Source organism: Anabrus simplex, chromosome 1 (assembly GCF_040414725.1).
Source record: "Anabrus simplex isolate iqAnaSimp1 chromosome 1, ASM4041472v1, whole genome shotgun sequence".
NCBI lineage: Eukaryota > Metazoa > Arthropoda > Insecta > Orthoptera > Tettigoniidae > Anabrus > Anabrus simplex.
In genome coordinates, this window is record NC_090265.1 from 1579711582 (window position 1) to 1579726100 (window position 14519).

Consider the following 14519-nt stretch of genomic DNA (forward strand, 5'->3'; position numbering starts at 1 on the left):
CTCGATCAAGTATGTATTCACAGGAATGAAGTTGCAGTCATCAGATGCAGATGTCCCAGGAACACACAAAACAATTAGTTTGGAAATATTGTCGATAACTGCAGTCGCTTTAAGTGCGGCCAGTATCCAGTATTCGGGAGATAGTGGGTTCGAACCCCAGTGTCGGCAGCCCTGAAGGCGGTTTTCCGTGGTTTCCCATTTTCGCACCAGGCAAATGCTGGGGCTGTACCTTAATTAAGGTCACGGCCACTTTCTTCCCACTCCTAGACCATCCCTGTCGCATCGTCCCCATAAGACCTATCTGTGTCGGCGCGACGTAAAGAAACTTGCAAAAAATTAATTAAAAATGTGAGATTTTCTACATTGTTGGAGTAGGTACAGCATTGAGAAACAATACGTTTTCCTGTAGTCCAGTGCAGTATGATATTCCTTACATTTGCATTTCAACGTAACACATATTGAGTGTTCGAAAAGAGATTTAAAAAATGAAATGGCGTATGGCTTTAGTGCTGGGAGTGTCCGAGGACATGTTCGGCTCGCCAAATGCAGGTCTTTCGATTTGACTCCCGTAGGCGACCTGCGCGTCGTGATGAGGATGAAATGATGATGAAGACGACACATACACCCAGCCCCCGTGCCAGCGAAATTAACCAATTATGATTAAAATTCCCGACCCTGCCGGGAATCGAACCCGGGACCCCAGCACGCTAACCATTTAGCCATGGAGCCGGACTCAACATCACTCCATTCAAGCATTTTTCTTAAACATATCAACGAATCATTCTTGATTACATGACTATGGTGACACAAATTTGTTATGTACTCAACACATTGTCGAAGAAAGATTTAGTAGAATCAAATAAGATTTACTTGGGATGTCTTCTTCTTCTCATTATTGGATAATGTTTCTGTCACTCGAGGTGATAAATTTATTTGCCTTCCTTCTGATAAGAGTTCCACTAAGGTTTTCAATCAAACCGGAAACTTCATCCTTCTCCGCTAACTGTAGCCGCATTCCGGGATTAGGTCCTTGTGATTCTAAGATTCAAGGGATGATTCATAGGTACATTTCAGATTTACTGCCTACTGAAACCTTCTGAGCATTATACGGTAGGTTATACGTTTTTTTTTTTTTTTTTTTTTACGTCGCACCGACACAGATAGGTCATATGGCGACGATGGGACAGGGAAAGGCTAGGAGTGGGAAGGAAGCGGCCGTGGCTTTAATTAAGGTACAGCCCCAGCATTTGCCTCGTGTAAAAATGGGAAACCACGGAAAAGCATCTTCAGGCTGTCGACAGTGGGGTTCGAACCACTATCTCCCGAATACTGGATGCACTTAAGCGACTGCAGCTACCGAGCTCGGTCAGCTATACGTGATATACTCAAATCTTGAGAGCAGAATTAATTGTGAAAATTCTATATATTGCCAAGGTTCAAAACTTCTGTATGTACAGTCACAACGGAAGTGTAAATCTGTGGGCAAATAAATGATCTGGAGTTCAGTATATTTTCCGTTACTTTTCTCACGTTTCCTTTATCGTCAGTTTCGTAGTCTTTGTTCACAGCTATTGCTGCGACAGGCCATTAGACCAGCAAGGTTTCAAGAACACATATCTGATATCGATCGGTTTTTATGACGTCTTAACCAACCAGACTATGACAAAATGGCACACTTCCTTCGAGCCTAGAGATAATGAGTTCAATATTGACATGGTTGACCCCACTGTACCATAAAGGAAGGAATTATTATTGTTATATTCACCCACAGTATCGGTTAACGGGAGACAAAATTTTCAAAATTAATTACCTCCAGAATTTATCTAGGCTATGTCTGTTAAAACATGAACGTGTTTAAAAGTTGCAGAGAAAATTTTTGTCAACTTATTATACAATCATGTTCATAAAAAGCAGAACAGCTTGAAAGACTAGACATAGGAAGTTCTTCTTCACAGGACATGTGCATTAGTAGGCTATGTTCTGAAGAAATGATTAGCATTTGAACCATGTCGGCCTTCGGCTTCAAGGTTCACATCGATATTAATGACATATCTTCCACACTTCAGTATTGCAACTACCACTTATATGCTGATGATATGCAGATATACAAACACACCACTACAAACAATTTACATGAAACAGTTCAGCACATTAATTCGGATATTGAAAGGCTTACCGCCTATGCTAAAAACAACCACTTACTCCTAAATCCTCGTAAAACACAAAGTATTATCATAGGAAACTCTAAATTATTACATGTAATAAGCAATATCAATCCTCATCCAATCATAATCAATGACATTGCTGTACCGTACCTTAAAAATGTAACTAATCTTGGAATCTCCATCAATGAGAATCTGACCTGGAATGAACACGTAACAAATGTATGTAGAAAGGTTCATGCAGCTCTATATCCCCTGAAACGTCACAAGAATTCTTTTCCTCAAAAACTTAAATTAAAATTAATCCAAGCACTACTATTCCCAATTTTAGACAACTGTGATACAGTACTAGTCAATCCAAATGCTGAACAAGCTTTGAGACTTCAGCGAGCACAAAACTCATGCATACGATATGCCTTCCAACTGCGACATGACACTCATGTTACACCATATTTCAAAACATTGGAATGGCTACGCATAAATGAACGAAGGAATTATCACCTAATGACACTTGTTTACCAAGTGCTCTCGACGAACACTCCTACTTACCTCTCTTCTAATTTTCGTTTCCTTTCCTCATTCCATGAAATTAGTACCCGTTCTGGTTCCTTACTTGAAATTCCACTAAGTCGAACCAATTCCTACAATCAATCCTTTTTAGTTACCGCATCGAGACTCTGGAATACACTCCCAATGGACATTCGGCACCTTACTTCCTCTCATAAATTCAAATCTGCCTGCAGAAAGTTTTTCCTGGTAACATAAAACTGAGTTGTGTGAGTCATTGTGTGTATGTTGTGTGAATGGGTTTTCTTCATTTACTATTATTATTATTATTATTAATATTAATATTGTTATTATTATTAATATTGTTATGATTATTATTATTATTAGTAATTATCACATTAATTGCTGTACTGATATGTAGGCCTAACTTACCGGTAGTCTTAGAATTATCTGTTTGTAGTATTATTTCTTTTTAGAATTTCTATGTCTAACTTTTATGTTTACATTTTTAAATTCTGTTTATAGTGGTTAAGTGTAAGAGAGGGCCGTGAGCCCTAACTTCGCCACAAATGTAAGTCAGGAATAAATAAATAAATAAATAAATATCTCGACGCACCACCACCGACTGGTAAAACGTGCCTGCGGCCCTCGTTGTCGCTATAAACCGAAGGTAATGGATCAGTGTGACTTGAGCAGACGTGTAGGATGCCTCGCAGACGTACGCGAGAACTGTGCCGTCAAATGAGTGACTTTGAAAGAGGGCGCATTATTGGCATGAGAGAACGTGATGGATCCATCCAGTAAATTGCTGCTCTTGTGAGACGAAGTGTGTTGGCAGTGCAACAGGTGTGTACAGAATGGTTCACAGAAGGCCGTACAACACGACGAGATGGGTCTGGTCTCACCACCCAGACCACACCCCGAGAATATCGACGCTCATCCGAATGGCATTGCAGGACAGGTCTGCATCCTCCTCGGCTCTGGCGCAACAGTGGAACAGTGTAACACATCGTACACTATCAGGAGTGACACTCCGTCGCCGTTTATTACGGTCTGGGTTACCGGCGCGTCGTCCACTTCTCCGTCTACCTTTGACTAATGTGCATAAACATGCTAGACTGCAATGGTGTATGGAGCTAAACCAATGGGGACAGGAATGGCAGCAGATACAGTAGTGTTTTCAGACGAATCCAGGTTCTGTTTGTTTGAAAATGATGGCCGCATTTTGGTTCGGCTCAGACAGGGGGAGAAGCATCACAGTGACTGCATTCGCACAGGGCATAAAGCGCCAACTCAAGGCCTTATGGTGTGGAGTGCTATTGGGTACAACCACAAATCACAGTTGGTATGTGCCCAGGGCAATGTGACCAGTTAAACCTACGTGAATGATATCCTGCGACCCGTGGCCATACCCATTCTGCACGACACCCCAGACGCCATATTTCAGCAGGACAATGCGCGACCATATGTTGCTGCACAGACATGTGCCTTCTTGTTGTCACAGGATGTCAGACTGTTGCCCTGGCCCGCCCGTTCACCGGACTTGTCGCCAATCGAATATGTGTGGGATATGGTGAAATGACGGGTGCGACGCTGTGACCCAATGCCAAGCACCCAAGATGAACTGTGGAGCCAGGCGAATGCAGCATGAATGGCTAAACCCCAGGACGCCATTCGCGGCTTATACGCGTGGATGACCTTACGCATGGAACAAGTTACCAGTGCCCATGGAGGACCCAGTACCTACTAGGCAATGGGACACATGCTGAACCTAGGTGAATGAAATGCTAATCGGTTCTGTGGAACATACTAATGAACATGTCCTGTGAGTATGAACTTCCTATCTCTAGTCTTTCAAGGTGTTCTGTTTTTATGTGCAAGTAAAAGTAGAGCGTTCCGAAATTGTGTTTCGGAAATATCAACGCAAATATTTTGTCAGTTTCACTAGGACTTCTATGGTCGTTAGAAACATCATCACATTTATAAAATGCAGAGGGAAGTCCTTGTCAGTACTACTGCAGTATTTATAGATACTACAGCCAATCAGCTTATTGAAACCTCTTTCAGTAGGTCAATGCTCTCAGACATATCCTGAAGTCACCGGCTTTTTACAGGTTTTGCAATACTAACTTCAGCCTTTCATTATGCTTTTATGTACATGTTCTTTCCCTTTCCTCTCTCATTCCCTTTAATCAAGAAACATGTGCGAACTGTTTCCTTTTTCAGGCACAATTAAGATTTAGATATTGGGGTTTTCTTCCTTTGTTGTTAGTGGTTTAACGTCGCATTAACCAATCGATGGTTTTCGGCGGAGCAAAGATGGGAAAAGGCTAAAGCTGGGAAGGTAGCAGACGTGGCATTAATTAAGGTACAATCCCGGCATTAGCCTGGTGTGAAATTGGAAACTACGGTAAACCATCTTCACGGCTGCTGGCGGTAGGATTAGAAACCGCCACCTCCCGAATGCAAACTCACAGCTACAGCCAACCCGCTCGGTCTGGGGTTCCTTCCAACTATATTGTTTAGCTTCCTGTGCCAATCTTCGGAAAAATTATTCCACAATTCCACAGGTACCTTCAAATTTTCTAGCCACTGAGTTTCAAAATAGTCAGAAAAGGCGATAACATTGTCTGACTTCGGAGCGTCCGGCGTGATTATCATCCAGCCTTTATCAATGAAATCCGGTGGTATTAATGCCAATACAGAGCATATTTTGTTAAACCGTTGAGCCTTCAGGTTTACCTTGTAATCTAGAGCCAGGCGGATGTCTTGAAGTTTTCCTCAAAGGCACTTACTAAAAATGAAAATTGCAGCCGGATAATGCTGCAGTCGGAAAGTCACTTTGTAAATCTCTAAAGCAAACACCATGTGCTTGACAGCTTACTCTTCAAAGTCACATAGAATTGTTAATGAAATTATGCTGTATTTCGATAATCTGTGACTTTTTGAAAGATCTTTTAACTCTTCTTGAGGAGTATTTTCTTTGTTTGAATTGTTCATAATGGTCGCTCCTTTCAGAACATTTCCACTTTTTGTATTGCTTTGTTCGTGATTCTACTTCTTCTTTACATATTTCATTACACAAAGGTTTCTTTTTTCCTTTTTCTTTTTTTACTTTTGACTCAGCCAAATATTTTCTGTGCTGCCTTGTTGATTTTTTTTAGATAAATCTTGCTATTTACCGTATTGAAATACTTTGACTTCTTCCTGGATTTTTTTTTACTTCCTGCGCAATATTTATTCTACCTATGGCATAATTCGTAACTTTCTTCATACTTCTATTGCTTTCTGCATGTTTGGAACTTGTGTTTAATTTTAGATAGGTCAAATTCTCCACTTCTTATTACCTTAATATTCATAACTTCCTTCATGTTTCTTTGGGGTGTAACTACATATTTAAACTAAATTCACCTGTGTATAATTTGGAGTTATCCACGTTTAAGCTTTTCTTGGAATCTTCTTAAACGAAGTCAACATCAACATCAAATGGAATGTTTTCAGAGATTAATTAGTCTCATTCCATTTTTTCTTTAGTTCTTCGGTGTGCCGAATATTCTACTACTATTGATCTAAAGATTTTCCCTCTATTTTGGCCCTAAAGTCGCGTAGTAATATCACATTTGACTTACGGATTTTAGATACAGTATTTCGTCTTCCAGAAGTTCCCAGAATTCCTATACTTTATTTGGTTTATTTTTATTGTCTATATTTTTGGTGCATGTCAGTTAACAAAGGCGAACTTCTTGCTTTTGCATCTAATTATTTGAAGGGTGACTCCTTCTGAGCTATACTTGAATTCAGTTATATTATCTAGTACGTTTTACACATGCAAAGGTGTACCCAGTAGTGGCATTTCTTTTATAAATTTAATTGCTTGTTTACCCTTAACGATTCTATAATTCGTCGTGTGTGTGATATTCTAATCCAAAAATCTGGCCTCTTGTACTGCTAAGATTTGAGTTTCTTTTTTATTCAGAAGTAATTCTAATTCATTTTGTTTACCAATCTTCGGTAACGAATTTAAGTTTAAAGTACCTCCAAAAAATATCGGCTTGATGTTAATTTCGGAAGGTTTCCAAGGATGCTCCAACTCATCCTAATTGCTTCCCAGATCCCTAGGTCCCGATGCATTACAAAACATCTCTTCCGAGCTATCATCTGGGGTGGAGCTTTCTATCAAAGGCATTTCAATAGCAATTAAAACTCTGTGTTGTACGGGTTGGAATCAAATTCTAAAAAAGATCGGACTTGTAGTCCGAAATGATTGTTTTTCATGGTTCACTCCAACAAGTTTTCCCGCTCCCTCTGCCCTTGGGAAATTACATTTCTCTTCTGCCTTTGAGACTGCTGACAAAGTTTTTTTTTTTTTTTTTTGGTAGTTGCTTTACGTCGCAACACATATAGGTCTTATGGCGACGATGGGACAGAAAGGGGCTAGGAGTGGGAAGGAAGCGGCCTTGGCCTTAATTAAGGTACAGCCCCAGCATTTGCCTGGTGTGAAAATGGGAAACCACGGAAAACCATTTTCAAGGCTGCCGACAGTGGGGTTCGAACCTACTATCTCCCGAATACTGGATACTGGCCGCACTTAAGCGACTGCAGCTATCGAGCTCGGTGACCAGGTTTCACCCGTAACCCTGGCAAGTCACCCTCACAAGGTGTTATTTATATTCGTCCTCATATCGGTACGGGATTCGTCAAGCAATTTCAGTCTACCTAAGTCCGGTTCCATGGCTAAATGGTTAGTGTGCTGGCCTTTGGTAACAGGGGTACCGGGTTCGATTCCCGGCAGGGTCGGGAATTTTAACCTTAATTGGTTAATGTCGCTGGCACGGGGGCTGGGTGTATGTGTCGTCTTCATCATCATTTCATCCTCATCACAACGAGCAGGTCACCTACAGGTGTAAAATCGAAAGACTTGCATCTGGCGAGCCGAACTTGTCCTCGGACACTCCCGGCACTAAAAACCATACGCCATTTCATTTTCAGTCTACCTAAGCCAGCGGCCATGTTGTTGGACGTAGATCGTTCTAACGACATGTTCTTGGAAGTAAGTCGTTATCATTATTTTGTTCACATTTATCAGCATAGCAATTTATCTTAATTTATCATTCGTAGGAGGAATAATTTCTCAATGAATACATTCAGAGACACCTATTATTATTATTATTATTATTATTATTATTATTATTATTATTATTATTATTATTATTATATGCGAAGTACATGAATAATTTGAATAAATTAAATGAAGACTATAAGATGTTCGATATATCATAACCTCAATATGATCACTATGACCTTGGTTAGGTTATCAAAAGAAAAACGTATGAATCCGAAGTACGTTGGCGAAAAGAAATCGCGGACTTCCCGCCACAGATAGTAGAATACTATTTACCGTCGGAAAGAAGCTATAAAATTATACATACTACAGAAACCACACGAGAAAAATTTAAAAAAGCAGAAGTCCGCAGTAACCAATACTCAGCATAAAACACTCATTAATAATATACAACCGGCAATATATATAACAAAATACAACACACCAATACTCAGCATAAAACACTCATTAATAATATACAACCGGCAATATATATAACAACAGACAACACATCAGAACAATGTAGGCCACACAAAGTCACTAATTGCGTCACAAAACTATTTGCTTCCTGCGAAAATCCCCAAAAATGTAGTTTAAAATGTGGATCTGATGACACCTGTGTGGTTTCAGTCACTGCCTTCTTTATTCTTCGAGTATGTTATTATTCATGATGTATATTTTTGATTTATGCCGTGTAATAAACTATATAAACACTCTCAGTGCGTTTCAAAAGGATCATTACCCTTCTTCATCAGTAGACAACTGAGAATAGAAACATGACGCATCAAAGGTTAATAGGAAAAAGCAAACCAGAACTTAAAATGGTGCCCTAAGATGTAAAAAGGACGTCATTTTAGCCTCATACTAGAGACAACGAATGACAACACTAAAGCATCATTCTAATGATTCTGATAATAGGTAGCCGTGATTCACTGAGGTTGTAGCCTTTATCGTGGTTGAAATTATCTGGGTTTCAACGTTTTTCAACCGCTCCCCTGATTATTCTTGGGCAATACAATTTTATAAGGGCAAGAACATCGATTTAACGTCCGCCTCTGTGGTGTAGTGGTTAGCGTGATTAGCTGCCACCCCCGGAGGCCCGGGTTCGATTCCCGGCTCTGCCACGAAATTTGAAAAGTGGTACGAGGGCTGGAACGGGGTCCACTCAGCCTCGGGAGGTCAACTGAGTAGAGGTGGGTTCGATTCCCACCTCAGCCATCCTGGAAGTGGTTTTCCGTGGTTTCCCACTTCTCCTCCAGGCGAATGCCGGGATGGTACCTAACTTAAGGCCACGGCCGCTTCCTTCCCTCTTCCTTGCCTATCCCTTCCAATCTCCCCATCCCTCCACAAGGCCCCTGTTCAGCATAGCAGGTGAGGCCGCCTGGGCGAGGTACTGGTCATACTCCCCCGACCAAGAGTCTGAAGCTCCAGGACACTGCCCTTGAGGCGGTAGAGGTGGGATCCCTCGCTAAGTCCGAGGGAAAAACCGAACCTGGAGGGTAAACAGATGATGATGATGATGATGATGATGATGATGACATCGATTTAACACCAGGTGTTAAGGCATGATCAGCAACAGCTGATTTATCTGGTTGGTTGAGTCTGATACATCTCGTATGCACTTTGATGAGAGTATATATCGTTCTCGAAGTCTGCCCAATATTGAACCCAAATGGTTCATGTCATTGGTATATTGTCCGGCTCCATGGCTTAATGGTTAGCGTGCTGGCCTTTGGTAACAGGGGTCCCGGGTTCAATTCCCGGCAGGGTCGAGAATTTTAACCTTAATTGATTAATTTCGCTGGCACGGGGGCTGGGTGTATGTGTCGTCTTCATCTTCATTTCATCCTCATTACGACGCGCAGGTCGCCTACGTGCGTCAAACCGAAAGACCTGCATCTGGCGAGTCGAACTTGTCCTCGGACACTCCCGACGCTAGAAACCATACGCCATTTTTATTGGCATATAATTGTCGAAATTAAATAGAAGTAATATTATATGAGGCAAAGTCTGTATGGGAAGCAGGATGTATGTCGTAATCCAGCTTGCTATAATTATAACTCCAACAGCGCACGTGTCGAGGACTGTGGATATTGCATAAGAAAGAAGGCAATGGAATCCTCCACTCTAGAGAGAGAAGTGTGAGACTACTACGCGACAGAGATATCAAAATTAAGTTGGCAGAACTTTCAAAGCAGCAAATCACTAGAGAGCGCGCGAGCAGAGAAGTGAAGCAGTAGCAGGAACACCAATATGAACGCGCTGCGATATTAGCTTAAATCCGCAAGATGATATTATCAAAGATAAATAAGACTTTCGTATAATTAAAAAAATGAAATTTAAATATCCTGGCAAACCACTTAAATTAAATATGTGGCTACTGGAAGTAGGGATTCCCCAGACGCTGTACCACGAGGAACGCGGACAGAAGGACGCCTAGCGGTGAAGCAGACACTCACTACTCTCTTAACTTCGGAACGGTTCGGACATGTATGTGATCGTCGCCGTAAAAATGTGGACTGAGCATCTACCATGTAGAGAAATAATAACTGGTTTAATGTAGAATTTAATCCGCCGGGATTACTCCCATAAGGGAACTAATTATATTCAAATTGTCATAGACTTGATGTATTTGATATGAAGTGCCGACAGACTTGTTCGTCAAGCAGCAGTAAGCATGTTAATAAATTAAGTTGTGGGACACGTTGGAGTACAGTTTGCCATTGAGTCGCGGATTCTTGCTGAAATAAAATACTAATTAAACAGTTCCGCGTATTGTACGCGAGTGAGAAGATTGTATTTTTGTGTATAATTTGTACAATTTTTAAATTGTTTTTCTTCTCTTGTATGCTCAGTGTATCAAATGAGTGCGGACACGTGTGTACCTATTGTGCCGTACGTAAACTGTGTCTAGAACATGGACCTCAAGAGGAGAATATTCACAGATGGTAGTGTCTCCTTCATGATGGAGTGATCACCCCATCGGTGGGCCGACCTGATGGTCAAGGTGGTGCGTGGCTGAAAATGGAACGAACCGGACTAAGATGAGTGCATCTGATTTTACCAAATTCTCATATGCATGATCTGTCTGTAATGTAAATTTGTAAATAATAACTTCTTGCATATGATGGTTAAGTTTCATTTGATTTTAAACGCAGCAAGGGTCAGCTAGAGTTAGATAGTTAATCTGTAGTACTAATGCCTTGAGAGTGTGTATTTTGTATAATGATCTGGGTGTCTTCCATGTTGATGTAACTGAAAATGTACGTCAATAGTTAAGGGTTAAAGATTTACCGTCACTTTTATACTCTAATTAAATGTAGGGATTTTCAGGTCACTGTAATGTAACATCTCGACGGATATCCCTTCGACTCTCGACCAGGTCAGTGGACGTGGGATTTCCCTGATGGTTATTATTGATGAATTTATTCTGTTGTTATATGTGAATTGTGTTTATTGTATATTTTGGTAACGCAATTTTGATTTGTGGTTGTAGTGATTTTTGATATGTGGATTTAATTCCATGTGGTTGTCATGTTTGAAGTAGGGGTTCAATTCCCGCTGCAGTATATTCAGTGTAGATATAAGCTTTTGGGGGACTTTGTGTCATTCGTAGGGCCCTTCGCTACAAGTTTGTGTTTATATAGTGTGAAATTTAAAACAGCTGATTATGTATGTGTGGAGTTAGTATTTCTTAGTTAAAATCAAATTGTCATACGTAGTTGCATCCGATGTACTCGTCGGTCCGGGTTCGTTTCATGTTAGTTGTTTGTAGATGGTAGGTAGTAAACCACGAGAGAGATGATGATATAATATCGATTAACGAAGTAATGTACAGTGAGAAATGTAATTAAATGTTTGATTGAAATGTCACTCAATTTGATGTAGATAACACCGATCAACTATATTTGGAATAATGTTAATAGATTATTGATGATGGAACCCAAAATGTGGTAATTAAATAAATAAATTAATTAAGTTGAGGTCGGCAGTATCTTTTTGTAACGAAGACGTTAATATGAATTTATCGAATGATGTAATAATATTTCAACCACTCAATATGCATTTATTTGGATTTGGTGTTACGACAGAAGATTGCTTTTATGTTAATAATTTCATGAGTGGAATTGGATTAGCTTGAAATTAGGCCGACTTGTTAATTCAAAATATAAAGCATTAGTGCTTAATTGAAACAAATATAAAATGGATCAGATCGATTTTGTAATATTAATCAATTATTAAGTGTTTTAATTGAACTATTGCGTGAGTGACAGTTTTTATAGCGAAGTGTTATCATTTTGAATTTATTTCCCATATTTTTTACTTTGCCAAAGTTTTTCTTTTTCAATAAATTTGTTTGCAATAAAGATTCTCATTCATATCTTTATATTTTTATTTTTTCTTCTCTCTTATCCTTCCTGCTTAGTAATTTAAGATTAGTTGGTTTATTCGAAGATATCTCTCGGGATCACCCGTGTACGACCCTGGGACTTTGCCGACGCCCGATATCAAAGGCTGGAAGGGTAGAATAAATACCTTGCCACAAGTACGGGGAACTCTGTAGATACCAGTTTGTTGCAATGTAGGCAAACTGTCCTTAGTTGGTCACAGGAGTTGCCTAATCTTAATTGATGTTCCAAAAAGAGTTCGTACATGGCGCTTTTGTAAGATTTTAGCAATACGATCTGTCGTGTTATGTATGTAAGGTAGATAAGTAGTTTCTTTTACATCAACCGACGTCCGATTTTGCGTCGATTTCAGAATCGTAGAGATCAAAGCTTCGCTGTAACCATTGCTCTCAAAGTGTTAATTTCCTCTTGTAGAGCTGCACTACACAAATCCTCCTGGCCCTGGTAGTTAGAGTTGCAATGATACCATGTTTCTGAGCAGAGTGATGGTGAGAATCCTGCAATGAGATATCTATTGTTGTGTGTAGTCTTACGATAAACACTGTATCCTAAAGATCCATTCTCTTTCTTGGTGACGAGAACATCTAAAAATTGTATTTTACCGTCAGATTCCATTTCCATGGTGAAAAATACGGAAAGGTGCTGGCGATTAAGATGATCCAGGAAATGACCACTTGGTCAACTCCGAAATCTTACGTAGGTAACATGTACGAACTCTTTTTGGAACATCAATTAAGATTAGGCAACTCTTGCGACAAACTAAAGACAGTTTGCGTAAATTGCAACAGCCTGGTATCTACAGAGTTCCCTGTACTTGTGGCAAGGTTTATATTGGGAAGACTTCGAGAATGATATGTACTCGCATCAAAGAACATACCAGGTGTATCAGACTCAACCAACCTGATAAATCAGCTGTTGCTGATCATGCCTTAACACTTGGTCATGATGTCATGTTCCAAAAAGTGGTTGTTCTTGCCCGTATAAAACTTTATCGTCTAGGGATCATCATGGAGGCGGTTGAAAAACGTAAAAACCCAGATAATTTCAACCGCGATACAGGCTACAACCTCAGTGGATCATGGCTACCTATTATAAGAACCAATGAAAAATGATGCTTTTCTGTTGCCATTCGTTGTAACTCGCATGGGGCTAAAATGGCGTCCCTTTTACATCTTAGGGCACCATTTTAAGTTCCTTGTTGCTTTCTCCTGGCAACCTTTGATGCGTCATGTTTCTTTTCTCTGTTGTCTCCTGATCAGAAAGGTAAGGTTCCTTTTGAAACGCGCTGAGAGTGTTTAAATAGTTCATCATACGGCATAAACCCGTGAAAGTCTAAATGATGTTATTATCATTATTAGTATTACTTTTATATTTTATTTACTTCTTAATAAATTACGCAGGAGGCCCAAATTCGAAATTCGCTGGAGCTCTCTACGTTCCTTGATTCGGGCTTCCTTGCAAGAACAAAAGCTTACTAGCAAATCCGCGTGCAAAGCACTTGTGAGGAGACTACATATGAACTATATTTCTAACAATTTGTACATACAAATCTGCTTACCTTAGGCTTTTTAGTCCAGAGTTGATCGGGAAGCAGTTCTACCGGCAGATGGCTCTTGAGAAAACGTGGAGAAGGAAGTTGGTGTGCGTTGGTTAGAGTATCGGGCGTACCCATTCGTTCTCTGTCATCATCCGACATCAAGCAGCCAAATCTGCAAAATAGAAGAGATGAGAAGACCATTTTGTGACTTCCTCGTGAATACTACTACAACAACAATTATTATTTTTGTTATATTAATAACTGCGTAGAAGTCTATGTCTGTCTAGGTCACATAGTTTCATACCTTAACAGACAAGATAAGGAGGTCAGAAGGAGAATAGGAGAATTGCAAATGCTTGGCGTCAGTATTGGTTACCAAGTTTTATCCTAAAAAATGACTTTCCCATGAACATCAACAGGGACATATTCAACACGTATATTCGGTCTGTTTTTGCATATGGTGAACATACAGGCAGTTTAAATATAAATAACGTATGTGACGGATGGAAAAAACTTTGCTAGGAAGTTCCCTGAAAGATTATCTACAAAACACTGAAATTAGGTACAAAAACTGGAGTAAAGTAAGTGGGAAGAGAAATTCAGCTCAAATGTTGAATTGGGCAGGTCATTTAGCTAGAATGGATCCCATGAAGTTGATAAGGGTGAAAAGTGAATGGTACCCCAGAGATAGTGAAGCAGAGTTGTGATATCGTGACAAGCATTTCGGGACCAATATCGATAAGGTCTGCGCATGAAAGATGAATTTGGAAGTAGTTGGGGAAAGCCTTAGCCCTAGAAGGGGG

General features: G+C 40.1%; 1 protein-coding gene across 2 annotated transcripts in view; it reads right to left on the reverse strand.

Moving 5' to 3' along the window:
- The window catches only part of LOC136880963 (luciferin sulfotransferase), an 84648-nt gene that overhangs the window by 7811 nt on the left and 62318 nt on the right, over positions 1-14519 (reverse strand). For both annotated transcript variants that reach the window (XM_067153520.2, XM_067153529.2), the window contains exon 4: positions 13738-13888. In XM_067153520.2, coding sequence (XP_067009621.2) covers positions 13738-13888 — 151 coding nt within the window. The remainder of the gene's footprint in view (positions 1-13737; positions 13889-14519) is intronic.